We start from the raw sequence: 20,477 nt of genomic DNA, 5'->3' as shown, positions 1-20,477 counted from the left end.
AGAGAATAGAGAGATGAAAGAGAAAAAAAGAGATGAAAGATATTGTTGCAATTTTTTTGCTAATGTGACAATGCTAAAATATCCTTGAATTGTATCACACTTTCTGTCTGACATTTTTTGCTTTTTTAGATTTAAACTTCATTATTTTGATTGTGTATTTGGATATAAAATTTTTAAGTTTTTAGAAATAAAATTTATATATTTTAAAACTACGTAAAAAATACTATAAGTCATACAATTAATAACTCAAATTATTTAAAAGACATATGAAAAAATTGCGACAAAAAAATAATTTGTTTAACTCTCAAAATCTGAACACCGTCATATAAATTAAGACAGGGAAGTATTTTAATTTTGCCCATTCAAAATGAAGTGTATTATTATTTGCAAAGGATCAATGTGCAGATAAAAATTTGTGCCAAACTTATGAGGCAAATCAGAAAAGAAGGGCGTGAATGAAAAAAAAAATGATACATACATAAGAAGGCATATCTTCCGGGGAAAAAATGGTATGGTGCAACCCGGAAAATGATCAATATATTAGGAGTTTATAACGCAGAGAGCTCAGAACTCAATTAAAATTAACCTTTTTAGGGTCACCTTTTAAATTTAGATCCTGATAAGAAAAATCCAAAAAGAATAACTTTCGGCCAGAATTTTAAACATGTTGGTTAGAATTTTGGGAAGTGATATCACCCAAACTCACACCACTAATTTAGGTTACGAGGCGGTCGATGCAATAATAAAAATCCAACGCGAGTCGGGATCGATTCCACAGGGAGCTTGATGTGGGATTAGGTATATACATAGTGTGAATGTATGACGTGCCTAAGATTACACTTTCACATTTTCAATTGTTGTTTCTACTTCTACTTTTATGCTAATACTTGTAATTGTAAAGCTAAGAGACAATGTTTTTTGTTTTGGTTGTTTTTCAAGTTATAAAAGATCTAGGGTTGCGATTTCTGCCTAGTTGGTTACCTAACGGATTTAGAGCTTTAGGGTATGTTTGGTTGATCGGGATACAATATAGCAATCAAGCGCAATTACTCACTCTATACCTCTCGGTAGTTTGATTGATTTTGCCCAATTTGGCTTTCTCAAGTCCAAATGGGTATCTCACGAAACAAGTGATAAATGCTCAAGTCGGGTCTTACTATCTCTAGATTCGACCCTTTAATTGGGTTATCAATTTCTTGAGTTCACACCAATTTCTTGTTAGCCAAGTTTTTCTAGACTTAGTCTCACTTTCTCAAGTATAGACTAAGTCAATTAGGCATGAATCAATATTTGCAACCATCAATTCTCAAATTCAAGCAAGAACTAGGCTAAATATCATATACCCAATCATAAATAAGCCCTAAATCAATTACCCATTAATTATCCATACTAGGGTTGGGTCACAACCCTAGCTAAGAGTTTAGCTACTCATGGAAAATGAAGAAATTAAAGAAGAAACTAAGATAAAATGCATAATAATTGATTAAGGAAAGAAAATCTAATGATTAAATGCTAAACTAGTACAAAGTTACCCAATACAGTAAATAAAAACGGCTCTAAGTGTTCAGGTGTACCAAACTTAACCTAAAAATGACAAAAAGATCTATTTATATCCAGCTGAAAATATCTGATAAAATTGCCCCTGCGAAGGTTGTGCGGCCGTAAATTCTGTGTGCGGTCCGCACTTTGATACTGGCTGGTCAAGTTGGCTTTATGCGGTCGCATAAAAGTGAGATGTGGCCGCACTTCCTCTAATTGTGCGGACCACATATTTCTGAGTGCGGCTGCACTCTTGCTCTTGGACTGGATCTGGGCTTCATTCTGCGGACCGCACATTTATGAATGCTGCCGCACAATAATAGTGCGGGCAACACATCTTCAAGCTCCCAAACTACAAGTCTCTAAATCTAGTCTTCTGCGGCCACACAATAATTGTGCGGTCCACAATCTGTGAAGAAATTCTACCAGTGCATCTTCAGAGTTTGCGGCCGCACACAATATTGTGCGGTCCGCACTGTAGCCTTTTTGCCTTGTTTTGGTTCTTGTATAATTTTACTCTTTTTTGAGTTGATTTTCACTTCTTTGGCTCGTTTCCCAATATTCCTATAAGAAAGCACATTTCATTAGTTCTCGGGAATACCTTTAAGCATTTTTGAACTAAAACGTAAGTAAAAGAGAGCAAATAAGCGGTCAAAATCCCTACTTATCAACTCCCCCAAACTTAAGCTTTTGCTTGTCCTCAAGCAATTAAGGCAAGTTCCCACCTCCACTAGAAAAAGGCTATTTCAGCTGGCCTAAGTTGAATCAAACACAAATCAATTGGGACTAACAATTACCCACACACTTATGAATCATTAACAAGCCTATGATTTGAATGTTAAAGCACAAATGGCTCTAATGTGACACTTGATCATCAAGGGTTGACTTTGTTTATCAAGGAAGCTCGCACTTTCATGCAGGTCACTGTGGATCCCAAACTCCTCCTCCTATACTCTCTGGAAGCTCATCTCATTCACGAATGAAGAATTCAATTCAATGACTCGAGAAAGATTCGCTCATCACTCTCAGAAGAATGTCACAAGCCCGACTTAAGTACCATATGCTTGCCCCTCATGTATATCACCACTAATGTAAGCTTGCTCAACTTGAAATCACGTAGGGCTTTTTCGGCATATAATGAAGGTTTTTGGACTAATGATAGAAATATCATAATGGAATTGGTTCATCTTTCTTTTATCACTTCATATTCTCTTTTTAGCTCCTACTTTGTCGACTCTTTGAGTCATTTTCTTGTCTCTTAAGGGGATTAGAGAGACTTGACATCACTCTTTCTTTGTCATGCTATTCATACTTTCCTTCTTTGTTTTCTCCATGCTTTGACCATATATGAAACTATCCACATGAGTTTTAAGCACATATTAAGCACATTTGATATTTTTAGGCCTAAAAATAACTAAACTAATCAAATAAAACAAAAACAAAAATTAAGAAAAATGAAAAATAAATCTAACATGGATTGAACATACCAGTAATGAATGATGCAGATGAGAAACTAACTTCATGAACTGAGTGTGATTTGTGAACTATTTTGTGATGCACCGTGTTTTCTTAGGGCCTAGGGATTCAGAGAGCATAAAGTGTGAATAGTGTTGAAAAGCCCTATTTATAGTTTGACCAAGTTGATCAAAAAGTTAGCTGAGTGCGGCCGCACAATTTTGAGTGCGGTCCGTACTCTTTACCTGCTCTTTGAACTAAACTTCTGCGGTCCGCACAAAAGTGAGTGCGGCCACATAAATTTGTGCGGTTTGCACAATTTTGTGTGCGGCCGCATTTTGGCCAATTTTCTGCAAATCCAAACTTCAGAGAGTTCATGGTTTTGGGTCTCCAGTGGTGCGGTCGCACAAAGAATTGTGTGGCCGTAGAGCCTTCTCTACGGTTGCAATCATTTTTGTAAGGTTCACACAATTTTGGTGCGGTCTGCATAATTTCAACACTTGGCCAATTTTTTCAATTATAGTCCCTACAATGCACACTCATTCCTGCAATTCACTTCAAAACCAGTTAGCTCAATACAAAACCTATCTAAAAAGGAAGAAAATGAAAAAAATGAAAAGAAACATGGGTTGCCTCCTAAGAAGCGCCTGATTTAACGTCGCGGCATGACGCAAGTTACCATCAATCACTTGAAATGAATCAATGCCACAACGTGGCCATCATCAACCTTACCAAGATAATGTTTCAATTGGTGACCATTGAGTCTAAACACTTCATCATTCTTGTTCTTCAAGTCTAATGTACCAAAAGGTATCACATGTACAACCTCAAATGGACCACTCCACTTGGACCTCAACTTTTCCGGAAACATCTGCAACCAATAATTGAACAATACCACAAGATTAACTTCTTTGAACTCCTTGTTCCAGATATACTTATCATGGAGGTACTTCATCTTGTCCTTGTACAAGGACGAACTTGAATATGCATGGAACCAGAATTCATCAAGCTCATTCAATTGTGCCACCCTTAAGTTGGCGGCGACATCCCATTCAAGATTAAGCTTCTTCAATTCCCACATCGCCTTGTGCTCAAGTTCCACCGGTAGGTGACAAGCTTTTCCGAACACTAACCGATACGGAGACATACCAATCAGTGTTTTGTAAGCCGTCCTATAAGCCCAAAGAGCATTATCAAGTTTCTTTGACCAATCCGTCCGATGGCATTCACGGTCTTTGACAAAATACTCTTGATCTCCTAGTTAAAAACTTCAACTTGCTCGCTTGCTTGAGGATGATAGGGGGTCGACACTTTGTGAGTAACACCATACTTTGTAAGTAAGGTATCAAAAGCTTTGTTGCAAAAGTGCGATCCCCCATCATAATAATGGCCCTTGGAATACCAAACCTTGTGAAGATGTTCTTTTTCAAAAATGCCACAACATTCCGAGCTTCATTTTTGGGCAAAGCCACGGTTTCAACCCATTTTGACACATAATCCATAGCTACCAATATGTAAGTGTTCCCACAAGAGCTCGTGAACGGACCCATGAAATCAATACCCCACACATCAAAAATGTCAATCTCCAAGATGGTGGTGAGGGGCATCTCATTTTTCGTAGAAATCCCACCGTCCCTTTGACATTCATCACAACGCTTGACGAGATAGCTAGCATCCTTGAAAAGAGCAGGCCAATAGAATCCACAACTCAACACTTTTGTTTCCGTTCTAGCTCCACTATGGTGACTACTATATGGCGAAGAGTGGCAAGCCTCAAGAATTTCCATTTGTTCCTCCTCCGGTACACATCGTCGAATCACACCATCGGTACAAATCCAGAAGAGATAAGGCTCATCCCAATAATAGTCAAGGCAATCCCGTTTGAGCTTCTTCCTTTGGTTTGAAGAGACCTCATTCGGTACAATGCCACTCATAAGATAATTGGATAAGTCGGCGAACCATGGAATCCCGGTCATAGAAATGGGTAGGAGTTGCTCGTCGGGAAATGAATCATTTATCTCAAGGCCATCATGTGGCCTCCCCTCCTCCTCCAAACGAGACAAGTGGTCCGCCACTTAGTTTTCACTACCTTTGCGGTTTCGAATCTCTAGATCAAACTCTTGCTAAAGAAGCACCCACCGCATTAGTCTTGCTTTAGAATCTTTCTTGCTCATCAAATATCGAAGCGCTGCATGATCGATGTGAACAATGACTTTTGTACCCATCAAGTACCGACAGAACTTCTCCATAGCAAAAACAATAGCAAGGAGCTCTTTTTCGGTCATTGTGTAGTTGACTTGGGCATCATTCATGGTCTTACTAGCATAGTAGACCGGATGGAAGATTTTTTTGATATGTTTCCCTAACACCGCTCCAACCGCCACATCACTTGCATCACACATGAGCTCAAAAGGTAAGCTCCAATCTGGTGCGGTGATAATAGGAGTAGTAGTCAACTTAAACTTGAGCAATTCGAATGCCTTCATACAATCTTCGTTGAAATGGAACTTGGTATCCTTCTCCAAAAGATTGCACAAGGGGTTTACCACCTTAGAAAAGTCCTTGATGAATCGGCGATAGAACCCCGCATGACCCAAAAAGCTCCTCACTCTCTTCACGGATGTAGGGGAGTTTGGAGATCACCTCAATTTTGGCCTTATCGACCTTAATACCATGCTTTGAAATTTTGTGGCCGAGGACTATGCCTTCCTCGACCATGAAGTGACATTTCTCCCAATTCAAAACCAAGTTTGTTTCCTCACATCTTGCCAATACCCTGTCCAAGTTGTCCAAGCACTCATCAAAAGAATTCCCCACCACGAAAAAGTCATCCATGAAGACCTCAAGAAATTCCTCCACCATATCGGTGAAGATGGCCATCATACACCGTTGAAGAGTTGTCGGTGCATTGTATAACCCAAATGGCATCCGCGAGAATGCGAAAGTACCATAGGGACAAGTGAAAGTAGTCTTCTCTTGGTCCTCAGGAGCAATAAGAATTTGATTGTAGCCAGAGTATCTATCAAGGAAACAATAAAAAGCACGTCCGGCCAACCGATCAAGCATTTGATCAAGAAATGAAAGTGGAAAATGATCTTTCCGAGTGACTTTGTTGAGCTTCCTATAGTCCACGAAAACTCTCTACCTGGTGACCGTCCTTGTGGGGGTCAACTCGTTCTTGTCATTTGTTACCACAATCATGCCCCCTTTCTTTGGGACACATTGCACCGGAGAGGTCCACGAGCTATCGGAAATGGGGTAAACAACCTCAGAATCAAACCATTTAATGATCTCCTTCTTTACTACCTCTTGCATTTCTTCATTTAATCTTCTTTGATGTTCAATAGAGGGTTTGGCATCCTCCTCTAAAATAATCTTGTGCATGCAAAAGGCGGGGCTTATACCTCGAATATCCGCCAATGTCCATCCTATAGCTTTCTTCCTTTTTTGAAGTACTGCCAAAGTAGAATCTACCTGCACGTTAGTCAAGAAAGAGGAAAGAATAACAGGTAAAGTAGAACATGGTCCAAGAAACTCATACCTGATATGTGAATGAAAAGGCTTTAACTCCAAAGTGGGAGGCTCCTCAATTGAGGGCTTTATTGGATGAGTCTTCCAGTTCTCAAGATCTAAGGACAATTTTTGGGGTTCATAGGTGTATGACCCCATTCCTTGAAAAGCATTTACACATTCCACAAAGCCTTCCTTCTCATCATCATCATGATTAAGCAATATGGCTTCCCAGGTATCATCAACATTCATCACGACACTAGCATCATCAACAATCACTCCGGTCACTAAGTCCACAAACGAACAAACTTCATTGCTATTCGGTTGTCTCATAGATTTGCACACATGAAAAACCACCTTTTCATCGCCCACCCGGAAAGTGAGCTCACCGGCTTCCACTTCAACAAGAGCATTCCCCGTTGCAAGGAAAGGTCTACCCAAGATAATAGGCACCTCATAGTCAACCTCGCAATCAAGAATCACAAAGTCCACCGGAAGGATGAACTTATCAACACGAACCAACAAATCATAAATAATACCCAATGGTCTCTTCATAGTCCGATCCGCCATTTGCAACCTCATAGATATGGGTCTTGGTTGCCCAATTCCCAAAGTTTTGAACACCGAGTAGGGTATCAGTTTGGTACTTTCCCCTAAATCACACAGAGCTTTGGCAAAGTCGACGCTCCCAATAGTGCAAGGGATTGTAAAAGCGTCGGGATCTTCCAATTTCGAAGCCATTGAGTGCATAATAGCACTCACTTGATGTATCATCTTGATAGTCTCACAATTCATTGATCTTTACTTTGTCACCAAATCCTTTATGAACTTTGCATAACCTGGCATTAATTCCAATGCCTAAACCAACAACACATTAATGGATAAACTCTTCATCATGTTAATAAACTTTTTGAATTGGTTCTCACTATTTTGCTTGGTGAGCCTTTGAGGGTATGGAGGAGGATTCCTTGGCATTGGTGCCTTGGCCTTTGGCACTACCAGTTCCGGTATGTCAATCACATGCTCTCTAGATGGGTTCACTTCTTCTTGGGTCTCCTCCACACTTTCGTCAATATCTATCCTCACTTCTTCATTAGCTTGAACCACATTGCTAGGAGTCTCATCTTCTTGAACCAATACATCATCATCCACAATTCTTCTTTGAGTTGAGGTGGTTACATATCCACCTCTTCCACTCCTTGTGGTTACATCCATGGAATGTCCCGTGTTGTTCCCACCCTTCAGGTTCACCACCGTATCACTAGGTAGTGTCGCCTTAGGACGAGTGTTTAAAGCTTGTGAGATTTGCCCCAATTGAACTTCTAAATTGTGTATTGAAGTGTTGTGGGAGGCTAATTGAGCACCGGAGTCGGCATTTTTCTCCATCATTTATTTGAACATATTTTCAATCCGTCCTATTTCATTGTTGGAAGAACTAGAACCTTGAGACGGATAAGGAGGTGGGTTGCTTGGTTGTTGATACATCAGGGGCCTTTGAAAGCCCGACCCCCGATTCCCTTGGTTATTATTATTCCAACCCCCTTGGTTGTTGCCACCCCAATTGCCTTGATTATTGCCTCCCCAATTGCCTTGGTTACCTTGATTATTCCAATTTCCTTGATTATTGTTATTCCCCCAATTACCTTGATTGTTGTTACCACCACTCCAATTGCCTTGGTGGCCTTGATTGTTCCAATTTCCTTGATTTCCTTGTGATTTCCATTGTTATTGATGTTAGCCTTGAACATTGTTTCTTTGGCTTTGATAATTGTTGATATATTGGACTTCTTCTTCTTTCTCATTGTACGAATCACCTTGGTCATACCCACTATTATCTTGCACAAATTGTTCTGGACGGCTTTGCACTTGTTGACCTTTTTGTCGTCTCTTTTTCATCATCATATTCACACCTTCCATCGCATTCACTTGCTTCGGCCCTTGAATTTGTTGAAGCTGAGCTTTGGCTAATTGATTCATTATGGTCGTCAACTCGGCAATAGCTTGCCCATGATCATGTCGGCCTCGCCTATTTGCTTGAGGTTCGGGATGAACCTCATCAACTTGATCACCGTCCACTTCCTCCCCCAATGGCAAATACCCGAGAGGCTCATTGTTGAGAGCCATTCTTGTACCTATGATCAATTCAAAAATAAAATTAGTAACTCAGAAAGGAAAAGAAGACAAATCACACACAAACCTAGATATATAACTAAATCCGCTTAGTCTCCCCGGCAACAACGCCAAAAGTTGATATCCCCAAAAAACATACCACTAATTTAGGTTTCCAGGCGGTCGATGTAATAATAAAAATCCAACGCGAGTCAGGATCGATTCCACATGGATCTTGATGTGGGATTAGGTATATACCTAGTGTGAATGTATGACGTGCCTAAGATTACACTTCCACATTTTCAATTGTTGTTTCTACTTCTACTTTTACGCTAATGCTTGTAATTGTAAAGCTAAGAGACAATGTTTTTGGTTTTGGTTGTTTTTCACGTTATAAAAGATCTAGGGTTGCGACTTCCGCCTAGTTGGCTACCTAACATATTTAGAGCTTTAGGGAATGTTTGGTTGATCGGGATACAATATAGCAATCACACGTAATTACTCACTCTATACCTCTTGGTAGCTTGAGTAATTTTTGCCCAATTTGGCTTTCTCAAGTCCCAATGGGTATCTCACAAAATAAGTGATAAATGCTCAAGTCGGGTCTTACTATCTCTAGTTTCGACCCTTTAATTGGGGCTATCAGTTTCTTAAGTTCACCCCAATTTCTTGTTAGCCAAGTTTTCCTAGACTTAGTCTCACTTTCTCAAGTATAGACTAAGGCAATTGTGCATGGATCAATATTTGCAACCATCAATTCTCAAATTCAAGCAAGAACTAGGCTAAATATCATATACCCAATCATAAATAACCCCTAAATCAATCACCCATTAAGTACCCATACTAGGGTTGGGTCACAACCCTAGCTAAGGGTTTAGCTGCTCATGAAAAATAAAGAAATTAAAGAAGAAACTAAGATAAAATGTATAATAATTGATTAAGGAAAGAAAATCTAATGATTAAATGCTAAACTAGTACAAAGTTACCCAATACAGTAAATAAAAATGGCTCTAAGTGTTCAGGTGCACCAAACTTAACCTAAAAATGATAAAAAGATCTATTTATACCCAGCTGAAAATATCTAACAAAATTGCCCCTGCGAAGGTTGTGCGGTCGTACAATTCTGTGTGCGGTTCGCACTTTGAGGCTGACTAGTCAGGTTGGCTTTTTATGGTCGCATAAAAGTGAGATGCGGCTGCACTTTCTCTAATTGTGCGGACCGCACATTTCTGAGTGCGGCCGCACTTTTGCTCTTGGACTAAATCTAGGCTTCATTCTGCGGACCGCACATTTATGAATGCGTCCGTATTTTGGAATCCTGAGGCCACACAATAATAGTGTGGTCTACACATCTTCAAGCTCCCAAACTACAAGTCTCTGAATCTAGTCTTCTGCAGCCGCACAATAATTGAGCGGTCCGCACTCTGTGAAGAAATTCTATCAGTGCATTTTCAGAGTTTGCGGCCGCACTCAATATTGTGCGGTCCGCACTGTAGCTATTTTGCCTTGTTTTGGTTCTTGTCCAATTTTACTCCTTTTTGAGTTGATTTTTACTTTTTTGGCTCGTTTCCCAATATTCCTGCAAGAAAGCACATTTCATTAGTTCTCGAGAATACCTTTAAGCATTTTTGAGCTAAAACGTAAGTAAAAGAGAGCAAATAAGCGGTCAAAATTCCTACTTATCAGGAAGCAATTTTGGCAATCCTAGAATTTTGAAGCACTAGAAATTCAGCTACAATACTGAAATATTCTAGTGTCCATTAGGATTTAAGGCAAAATCCTAATGATAATTATTAAGAGATTGAGACCACCATAGCTGCAGAGAAGCTCGATAAAGAAGGAAGAAGGAAGAATGAAAATGGAATTCTACTGTTCCATTGATTTTAGAATGAATTAACAAGAGGAGCACATACTCTGTTATATACACATCTAACCGACTACACTTCCTTAACTAAAAGTTGTCACTATATGATTGGATAACTGGCTAACTAACTAACTAACTCTAACCACCTACTTAACACCCTCCTCCCTCAAGCTGATGGTTTGAAGATATCCTTCAATCCCAGCTTGGACATTAAGTGATCATGTTGTAGTCTTCCTAAGCTCTTGGTGAGAAGATCAGTTTGTTGCTCTTTTATAGGAATGCGATGAGTCTTCACAACACCTTGTATGATTTTCTCTTGTACGAAATGACAATCAATGTCTATGTGTTTGGTCTTCTCGTGAAAGATTGGATTAGCTGCAATTTGGATTGCAGCTTTGCTATCACAAAAATAATTAACTGGCAGATTCACATCGACCCCTAACTCTTTGAAAAGTCTTGTGAGCCAAGTTATCTTAGCAACTGTAGAAGCCATACTTCTGAATTTAGCTTCAGCAGAACTCCTTGCAACTGTGTCTTGTTTCTTAGATTTCCACGAGATCAAGGCATTCCCAAACTTAACTAGGTAGTCTGTTACTGATTTCCTGGTCTGTAAGTAACCTCCCCAATCTGAGTCACAATATGCTTCTAGCTTATCTAATCCTTCTGAAGGCATTAGTAGACCAAGACCTGGAGAAGTTTTGACATATTTCACAACCCTCAAGGCAGCTTCCCAATGCGACTGCTTAGGCTTGTGCATAAATTGACTTAGTACTTGTACTACAAATGCTATATCAACTCTAGTCATTGTAAGGTATAATAGCCTCCCTACCAGTTTTTGATATGCACTTATATCATCAAATAACTTGTCTTCACACTCAGGTGATCCTACAACAGTATCATACTCAACAGTTGTAAGCTTTAGGTTTGTCTCTAGAGGTGTTCCAGCAGGTTTAGCACCTACAAGTCCCATTTCAGATATTAGCTCTAGAGCATATTTCCTTTGACTCATAACAATTCCACTTCTGGATCTTGCAAATTCTATTCCCAGAAAGAACTTAAGTTCTCCTAGATCCTTCATTTTGAACCTGAGTTTCAGATCATTTCTAGTCTGAGTGATCAGATCTAGGTTGCTCCCACTGATTATTAGGTCATCTACATAGACTAACACAACAACAAGCTCAACTTGAACCTTTTTGGTAAATAGGGAGTAGTCAAAATGACTTTGAGTGAAGCCCAACTGCACCAAGGCATCAGTCAACTTCATGTTCCATTGCCTGGGTGCCTGCTTCAGGCCATACAATGATCTCTGAAGTTTGCAAACCTTATTAGACCCTCCCTGGGTTGCATACCCTTGAGGAACATCTATGTATACCTCCTCTAGAAGCTCACCATGCAAGAATGCATTGTGAACATCCATTTGCAAAAGAAGCCAATGCTTGGCTGCTGCAACTGCAATTACTGACCTGACTATCACCATTTTGGCTACAGGTGAGAAGGTTTCTGTGTAATTATGCCCTTCCTTTTGACTGTAACCTTTAGCCACCAACCTAACTTTGTATCTTTCAACCTCACCTAAAGTTGTATACTTTACTTTGAATACACATTTGCATCCAAGAGGAACCTTACCAGCAAGTAACTCCACTATAGTCCAGGTGTGATTATCCTCTAAAGCTGAGATTTCAGCTTTCATAGCTGCAATCCATTTGGGATCCTTGATAACTTCAGCATAGGATTATGGCTCCACAACTACAGAATAAGAAGATAGAGCTTTAGCATAAGAGTCAGACACATTCTTATAGCTAACATGTGCTGAAAGAGGATATGAGCAGTTAGCTTTGCCTTAAGGATTGGTAACATAATCTTTTAGCCAGATAGGAGGTTTAGTAGTTCTCCTAGATCTTCTAGGAGACTATCAAATGATTATTGTTTGTAGAGGTCTGATGAGGAGACTGATTATGAGTAGATTCATTTAATGATTCTGGCTCGGCCTCAGCAGCTGCTTGAATTGATTGGTCTGGATTGTGATGAGTTTGTGAAGAAGAAATAGGAGATGATGTAGGAGAAATTGAGGATATAGAAGAGGGCGTAAGAGGAGATATAGAGGTATCACTAGGCAGTATAAGAGGAGATATAGAGGTATCACTAGGCAGTGACACTTGAGGTATGTCAATTGCAGGAAACAAAGAAGGTAGAGAAGTTGGATATTGAAAAGGGAATACATTTTCTTTGAAAAGAACATCTCTACTTACTAAGAACTCCTTGCTATGGATGTTGTATATCATGTATCCCTTTTGAGTCATAGAGTAGCCAAGGAAAACAGCTGGTGAGGCTCTAGGTGAAATATGTCACCCCATTTTACACCAGTCACATAACCTAGGCAACCAAAACTCCTCATATGGTCCAAGGAAAGAGAATGGCCAAGTACTAGTTTAAAGGGCGTTTTTCCTTGCAACACTTGTGTTGGCAGTATGTTAATGATATAGACTGCAGCTGATACACAATTCCCCCAGAACCTCAGTGGAACACCTTCTTGAAACCTCAGTACCCTGGCAACATTAAGTATGTGTTTATGCCTCCTCTCAGCTACTCCATTTTGTTATGGAGTATAGACACAAGAACTCTGATGAACAATGCCTAGAGGCTGCAACAATTCTATCATTTGTGAGTTGAAAAACTCACAACCATTATCTGTTCTCAGAAACTTTATAGTACAAGAATAGACATTCTTAATCATAATGAAGAACTATCTAATAACAATAATCACTTCAGCTTTAGAGGGCAACAAGAAAATCCAGGTAAACCTGGAATGATCATCTACTAGTGTAAGAAAGTACTTCTTCCCATCATGAGTAGTTACCCTATAGCGACCCCAAAAACATCAGCATGAAGCAAATGAAAGCATGTAGTAGCAACAAAAGTACTAAGAAGAAATAGAAGTCTTGTTTGCTTAGGAATAAGACAGACAATACATTGCTTAGTTTCACTATTACACTTTAAATATTGAAAACAACTTAGCTTTCTCAGAACATCAATTGGCACATGACCTAACCTCCTATGCCACAGAGATATATTTGATCTATCATCCTTTATTGTATTTATAAAGGATCTTCCAACATCTGACTTGTTATTTTCTCCTCCACTTGCTTGGTCTTTGTTGCCTGATATGTAGATGTAAAGACCTTCATCCTCTTTACCAATCCCCCCCACTCTCCCATTGAAGAGATCCTGGAAAAGGCAAAAGTCATGATAGAACAAAGCCAAGCACCTAAGCTCCTTTGTTAATTTTGAAACAGACAAAAGGTTATATTTGAAGTCTGATATGTGTAACACATTGGTAATTTTCTGGCCTTGTAGCACACTTGTAGATCATATATGCCTTACACTTGCTATTCTTCATGTAGGCAGGTGTAATTTTCTAATACTGGATTCATCAACAGTCTTAGATTCTTCTAGAACTGTAAGACTCTTTACCATGTGATTAGAAGCACCTGTATCAACTATCCACCTAACCTCAACTTCAGTAACTATAGAGGGTGAGATCATACCTGCAGACATAACATTACTTGTTTGATCACCTTGGCATGTAGAGTTGATACTAGACTTGTCTAATAGATGCAAAATCTGATTGTACTGATCAACTGTAAACTGAGGTACTCGTGCAATTACTCCTTGACTACCCTGACTAGTTGGGGTAAGGCTACTCTGCTGAGAATGTCATGCACAATTAGTTGCAGCCTCAAAGCCTCCATTTCTAGAACCAATACTCGTCTGAGCCCTTGTGTATTAAGAAATATTATTAGGTCCAGTCTTCCCTTTTGGGTTGAAGTCTGCAGGGTAGCCATGAAGCTTGTAGCAAGTATCTCTTGTGTGACCCTTGTAATTGCACTAGTCACAGAACAGATTGTTTTTCTTAGGCTTATAGCTAGTTGAAACTTAAGGAGTTCCTTTTCCACTGAACATAACTATTCCCTCATTTACTGCAGAAGTTTGAGCAAAGTTGGCCACAGATCTTCTACTTTCTTCTGCTATTATCATAGAATAGGCTTTGTTAATAGTTGGAGTAGGACTCATCATCATAATCTGGTTGCTAGATTGAGAATAAGTCTCATTCAGGCCCATCAAAAACTATAACAGGTGTGATTGCCAAAATGTTCTGCATATCTCTTCGACTCCTCACAGACACAGCCAGGACAAGGCATGAGTGCATCAAATTCTGCCCAAAGCTCCTTCAGCTTTGAGAAATACACTGACACAGATGAAATTTCCTGAGATAGAGTAGCAATTTGTCTGTGCAGAAATAGAATTCTGGATCCATTTACTTTGTCAAAACTTTATGTAAGATCAGCCCACACCTTTTGTGTACTAGATGCATACACCATGCCACTTAGCAACTCATTACTAACTGAGTTCATGATCCATGACAAGACTATGGCATTATATTTTCCCCACAATTCATGTAAAGAAGGAGAAAATTTATCCTTAGTGTATCTATCATCAACAAACCCTAACTTGCTCTTGCCAAGTAGACTGACTCACATAGAACTACTCCACAGGGCCTGGAGTATCGCATGGTTGAAGGAACAATAGATGATGTTGATCGATGACTACAAAAGTTATGAATCCCTCTGAAAGTCCAGTGTTCAAATCAGTTGTGTCTGAACCCCTAGGAGAGTTGTTTTCCTCAATCGCCATTGATGATCGAACCAAACTTGGTGAATTGACTCACTAGAAACTGAGATTTTGTTGTTCTAAGATAATACAAACCCTAACTTGAATGAATTGATAATGAGCAGAAATGAAAGAGAAATTGGGTTGTATCAACTAAGAAGTGGTTCGACTGAGCTTGATAACTATGAGAACGACACAACTTGAATCAATTACGTCAGCTTTAATACCATGTTAAGAGATTGAGACCACCATAGTTGCAGACAAGCTCGATGAAGAAGGAAAAATAAAAATGGAATTCTACTGTTCCATTAATTTTTGAATGAATTAACAAGAGGAGTATATACTCTGTTATATACACATCTAACCGACTACACTTCCTTAACTTATAATTGTCACTACATGATTGGATAACTGGATAACTAACTAACTAACTCTAACCATCTACTTAACAATAACAAGAAATTTTTAGCATTGAATTTGAAAATCCCGGTGATCATCACAATTATGTGGAACTCTGCTATTCATGTGTTCCACGAGCAGTTTCACAGTGAAAATGGCCCAGGACATGTAAATAAATTACGTGGTATTGATAAATATGCCGCCGCCAGAGGTTGTACATCTCTCTCTTTCAGTCATTTTCACCTATCACGCCAATAAAAGTTGATGTCATTAAAAATATTATCTACCATGATATTTCCAAAGGTAAGACTATACCCCCTCTAGTCCTGTCACGACCCAATTTCCCCTCCGTGTGATGTCATGATGGCACCTAGTCTCTACAACTAGGTAAGCCTAATATTTTGTGGAATATTAAAATAAAAATATAAATTTAACCAATTACTCAAAGATACACAACAAATCCCAAATCCCGAAACATTGTGAATCACAAACTACATAAGGAAAAATTTAGTGACTCTATACATCAGAATCTAACAAGAAAAAATACAGAAGATGATGGACATGAGAAAGAGTAGAAGGGGACTCTGAGGTCTGCAGACACGGTAGATATACCTTGAAGTCTCCAAAGCTGTCCCGACTCACTGATAGTGCGGCTGATAAGGTGCACCTGGATCTGCACACGAAAACCATGTGCAGGGAGTAGCATGAGTACACCACAATCGGTACCCAGTAAGTGCTAAGCCTAAACTCGGTCGAGTAGTGATGAGGTCAGATCAAGGCCCTGCTCGTAAATATATAATAAAATAATATAGAGTGTAATACCACAATAAAATAAAGGCTGAAATTTAACTAACAATGAAATCAAAGAAGGTAACAACTTAGTACACAGAAACACAACAGGGGATCTCCCGAGATACCGTCTCGTAGTCCCAAATGTAAATATGCAGGGGGATATCCCGGAATACCGTTCTGTAGTCCCAAAGTAAATATGCAGGGGGATCTCTCGGAATACCGTTCTGTAGTCCTAAAGTAAATGTGCAGGGGGATCTCCTGGAATATCGTTCCGTAGTCCCAAAGTAAATATGCAAGACAAGGGGATCTTCCGAAATAACATTCCGTAGTCCCAAAGTAAATATGCAGCGCGAATGATAGAAATACTACTATATCACGAAGTTCTTACAATTTAGCGCGAATGATAGAAAACTCGCTCTCCAACCATGAATGCCACATCACGAACCTTCCGGTCCGCATAACTCTTCTTTCTGCACTGGGCTGTGCGAAGTCTATCCTGAATCACCTTCACTTTTTCCAAGGCATCCTGAACCAAATCCGTACCCAATAATCTGGCCTCACCGGGTTCGAACCAACCCACTGGAGACCGACACCGCCTACCGTACAGAGCCTCATACGATGCCATCTGAATGTTGGACTGATAACTGTTATTGTAAGCAAACTCTGCAAGTGGTAAGAACTGGTCCCAAGTACCTCCAAAATCTATCACACACGCACGGTGCATATCCTCTAATATTTGAATAGTGCGCTCGGACTGCCCGTCCGTCTGAGGGTGAAATATTGTACTCAACTCAACCCTAGTACCCAACTCATGTTGTACAGCTCTCCAGAACCGTGATGTAAACTGCGTACCCCGATCAGAGATAATAGATACTGGTACGCCATAAAGCCTAACAATCTCACGGATGTAGATTCGAGCTATTTGCTCGGAAGAATAGTTAGTCATCACAGGAATGAAATGAGCCGACTTGGTCAACCTATCCACCATCACCCAAACTGCATCAAACTTCCGCTGAGTCTGTGGAATAAAAACAATGAAGTCCATAGTGATCCGCTCCCATTTCCACTCTGGAGTCTCTATTTTCTGAAGAAACCCACTCGGTCGCTGATGCTCATACTTCACCTACTGGAAATTTAGACATCTAGCCACATACTCTACTATGTCTTTCTTCATCCTCCTCCACCAATAATGTTGCCTCAGGTCCTGATACATCTTCGCGGCACCCGGATGAATGGAGTACCGCGAGCTGTGAGCCTCCTGAAGAATCAACTCACGCAAACAATCTACATTGGGAACACATAGCCTGCCTCGCATCCTTAATGCACCATTATCTCCAATAGTAAACTCATTAGCATCACCGTGTTAGACCGTGTCCTTCAGGACAAGCAAATGGGGGTCATCATACTGACGCTCCCTGATACGATTATAAAGAGAAGACCGAGAGACCACACAAGCCAATACTCGACTCAGCTAAGGTCTGAACATCCAATGCCAATGGCCTCTCTGTTGCTGGTAGATATGCTAAACTCCCTAAACTCTCTGCCCGGCGATTCAAAGCATTGGCCACCACATTGGCCTTCCCAGGGTGGTACAAAATAGTGGTATCATAATCCTTAATTAGCTCCAACCACCTCTGCTGACATAAGTTAAGATCTTTTTACTTAAACAGATGATGCAAACTCCGATGATCGGTGTAAACCTCATAAGGAACACCATACAAATAATATTGCCATAAGTTTAAGGCATGAACAATAGGTGCTAAATCAAGATCGTGGACAAGATAGTTCTTTTTGTGCACCTTCAGCTGTCTGGACGCGTAGGCAATCACCCTACCGTCCTGCATCAACATCGCGCCAAGACCAATCTGCGATGCATCACAATATACAGTATAAGACCCCGAACTTGCAGGTAATACCGATATTGGGGTTGTAGTCAAAGCTGTCTTGAGCTTCAGAAAGCTCTCCTCACATTCCTCTGTCCACCTGAACGGAGCACCCTTCTGGGTCAGCCTGGTCATAGTGTTGCAATAGAAGAGAATCCCTCTACAAAGCAACGGTAATACCCCGCCAAACCAAGAAAACTTCGGATCTCTGTAGCTGAGGACGGTCTAGGCCAACTCTGCACTACTTCAATCTTCTTTGGATCTACATGGATCCCGTCACTCTATACTATATGACCCAAGAATTTCATTGAGTCTAGCCAAAACTCACACTTTGAAAATTTTGCATATAACTTCTTTTCTCTCAAGGTCTGAAGTGCAGTCCTCAAGTGCTGCTTGTGATCCTCCCGACTCCGGGAGTATACCAGAATGTCGTCAATAAACACAATGATGAATGAGTCAAGATAGGGCCGAAACATACTGTGCATCAAGTGCATAAAAGCTGATGGGCCATTGGTCAGCCCAAAAGACATCACAAGAAACTCATAGTGACCATATCTGGTCCTGAAAGCAGTCTTCGGGATATCCGTCTCCCGAATCTTCAACTGATGATAACCTGAACGTAAGTCAATTTTGGAAAACACTCTGGCACCCTGTAACTGATCAAATAATTCATCAATACGAGGTAATGGTATTTGTTCTTCACTGTGACTTTGTTCAACTGGCAGTAATCAATACACATCCGCATAGAACCATCCTTCTTCTTCACAAATAAGACAGGAGCACCCCAAGGTAACACATTGGACCGAATGAATCCTTTATAAAGTAATTCTTGTAACTTCTCTTTCAACTCTTTCAATTCAAGAGGAGACATACGATATGGAGGAATAGAGATGGGTTGAGTGTCCGGCAACAAATCAATGCCAAAATCAATATCTCTGCCGGGCGGCATGCCCGGAAGATCAACTGGAAACACATCTAGAAAGTACCTCACTACTAGAACTGACTCAACTGTAGGGGTATCAATACTGACATCTCTCACATAAGCTAGATACGCGTCACACCCCTTCTCAACCATTCGTTGAGCTTTAAGAAAAAAAATAACTCTGCTGGGAGTATACTCTAAGGTACTTCTCCACTCTAATCGCGGTAAACCTGGCATAGCCAGCATCACAGTTTTAGCATGACAATCAAGAATAGCATAATGGGGTGACAACCAGTCCATGCCCAAAAAAATATCAAAGTCCACCATGCCGAGCAATAATAAATTGGCTCTGGTCTCAAAACCACTAAGAGCAATCAAACATGACCGATACACACGGTCCACAACAAGAGAATCTCCCACATGAGTAGATACATAAATAGGGGAACTCAAAGAATCCCGAGGTACGCCCAAATACCGAGCAAAATAAGAGGACACATAAGAATATGTAGAGCCTGGGTCAAATAATACCGACGCATCTCTATGACAGACTGGAACAATACCTGTAATGACAGAATCAAAAGCAACTGCCTTTGTACAAGCAGGAAGTGCATAATATCTGGTCTGGCCTCCCTCTCTAGAGCGACCTCCCCGACATCCACCTCGAGCTGGTTGAGTAGGTGGGGTGGCAGCTGGTGCTGTAATCATAGTCTGAGGACCCGATGGAGCACGTTGTAGCTGAAAAGTCTGTGGAGGTGCACCCCTCCTAATCCCGGGGCAATCCCTCACCATGTGGCGAGTGTCGCCACACTCAAAACAAGCTCTGGAAGGGCGTGGCTGTTGTGACTTGCTCGGGCCAGGTCTGCTAGACAGGCCGCTAGGAACACCCCATGCAGGAGGCACACTAGATATTGGCGGTGCATAATAAGGCTCTTGGGGTCTAGAAGGAGCTGGAATACCGCTGGAGGCTGGAAGAGCTGAATGAATGGGGCAGCTCATATAACCCCTACCATGGCAAGCTACTGGGGCACGAGCTCCAGAATAATAACCAGCCTCTCGAGACCTCTTGGCCTCCCTCTCCTCTCTATCCCGGGCAAACATGCCCTTGAATATCCTGGAAATACCCACAACCTGCTGATAAGAAATATCCATCTCCAATTCCCTGGCCATACTACTCCGGATGCTAGGATGGAGACCCTCAATAAACCATCGAACCCTCTCTCGAACTGTGGCAACTAAGGCTGGTGCATGTCGAGCCAAATCACTGAAGCGAACTGCATACTCTGACACAGTCATAGCACCCTAGCGTAGCTGCTCAAACTCGGCGTGCCATGAGTCC

The 20,477-nt window shown here is 40.6% G+C and overlaps 1 protein-coding gene across 1 annotated transcript; it reads right to left on the bottom strand.

The window, feature by feature from the left end:
* Positions 1-3,679: 3,679 nt before the first annotated feature.
* LOC138908042 (uncharacterized) lies at positions 3,680-4,781 on the bottom strand. The gene is made up of 2 exons (XM_070198678.1): positions 4,397-4,781; positions 3,680-4,122 (listed from the first exon to the last, which is right to left on the bottom strand). The coding sequence occupies exons 1-2, from the start codon at positions 4,779-4,781 to the stop codon at positions 3,680-3,682; spliced, it is 828 nt and encodes a 275-aa protein (XP_070054779.1).
* Positions 4,782-20,477: the final 15,696 nt, after the last annotated feature.

Source organism: Nicotiana tomentosiformis, chromosome 3 (genome assembly GCF_000390325.3).
Source record: "Nicotiana tomentosiformis chromosome 3, ASM39032v3, whole genome shotgun sequence".
Classification (NCBI taxonomy): Eukaryota; Viridiplantae; Streptophyta; class Magnoliopsida; order Solanales; family Solanaceae; genus Nicotiana; species Nicotiana tomentosiformis.
The sequence above is the reverse complement of the archived record's forward strand: the minus strand, read 5'-3'. Positions and strand labels throughout refer to the sequence as shown.

What these genes read in the sequence shown, in the direction of transcription:
- LOC138908042 (XM_070198678.1), bottom strand. Translation starts at nt 4,781, where the DNA reads ATGGAAATTCTTGAGGCTTGCCACTCTTCGCCATATAGTAGTCACCAT. An exon ending in GAACATCTTCACAAGGTTTG is followed by an intron (nt 4,123 to 4,396) that starts GTATTCCAAGGG and finishes CGTATCGGTTAG; the next exon opens with TGTTCGGAAAAGCTTGTCAC.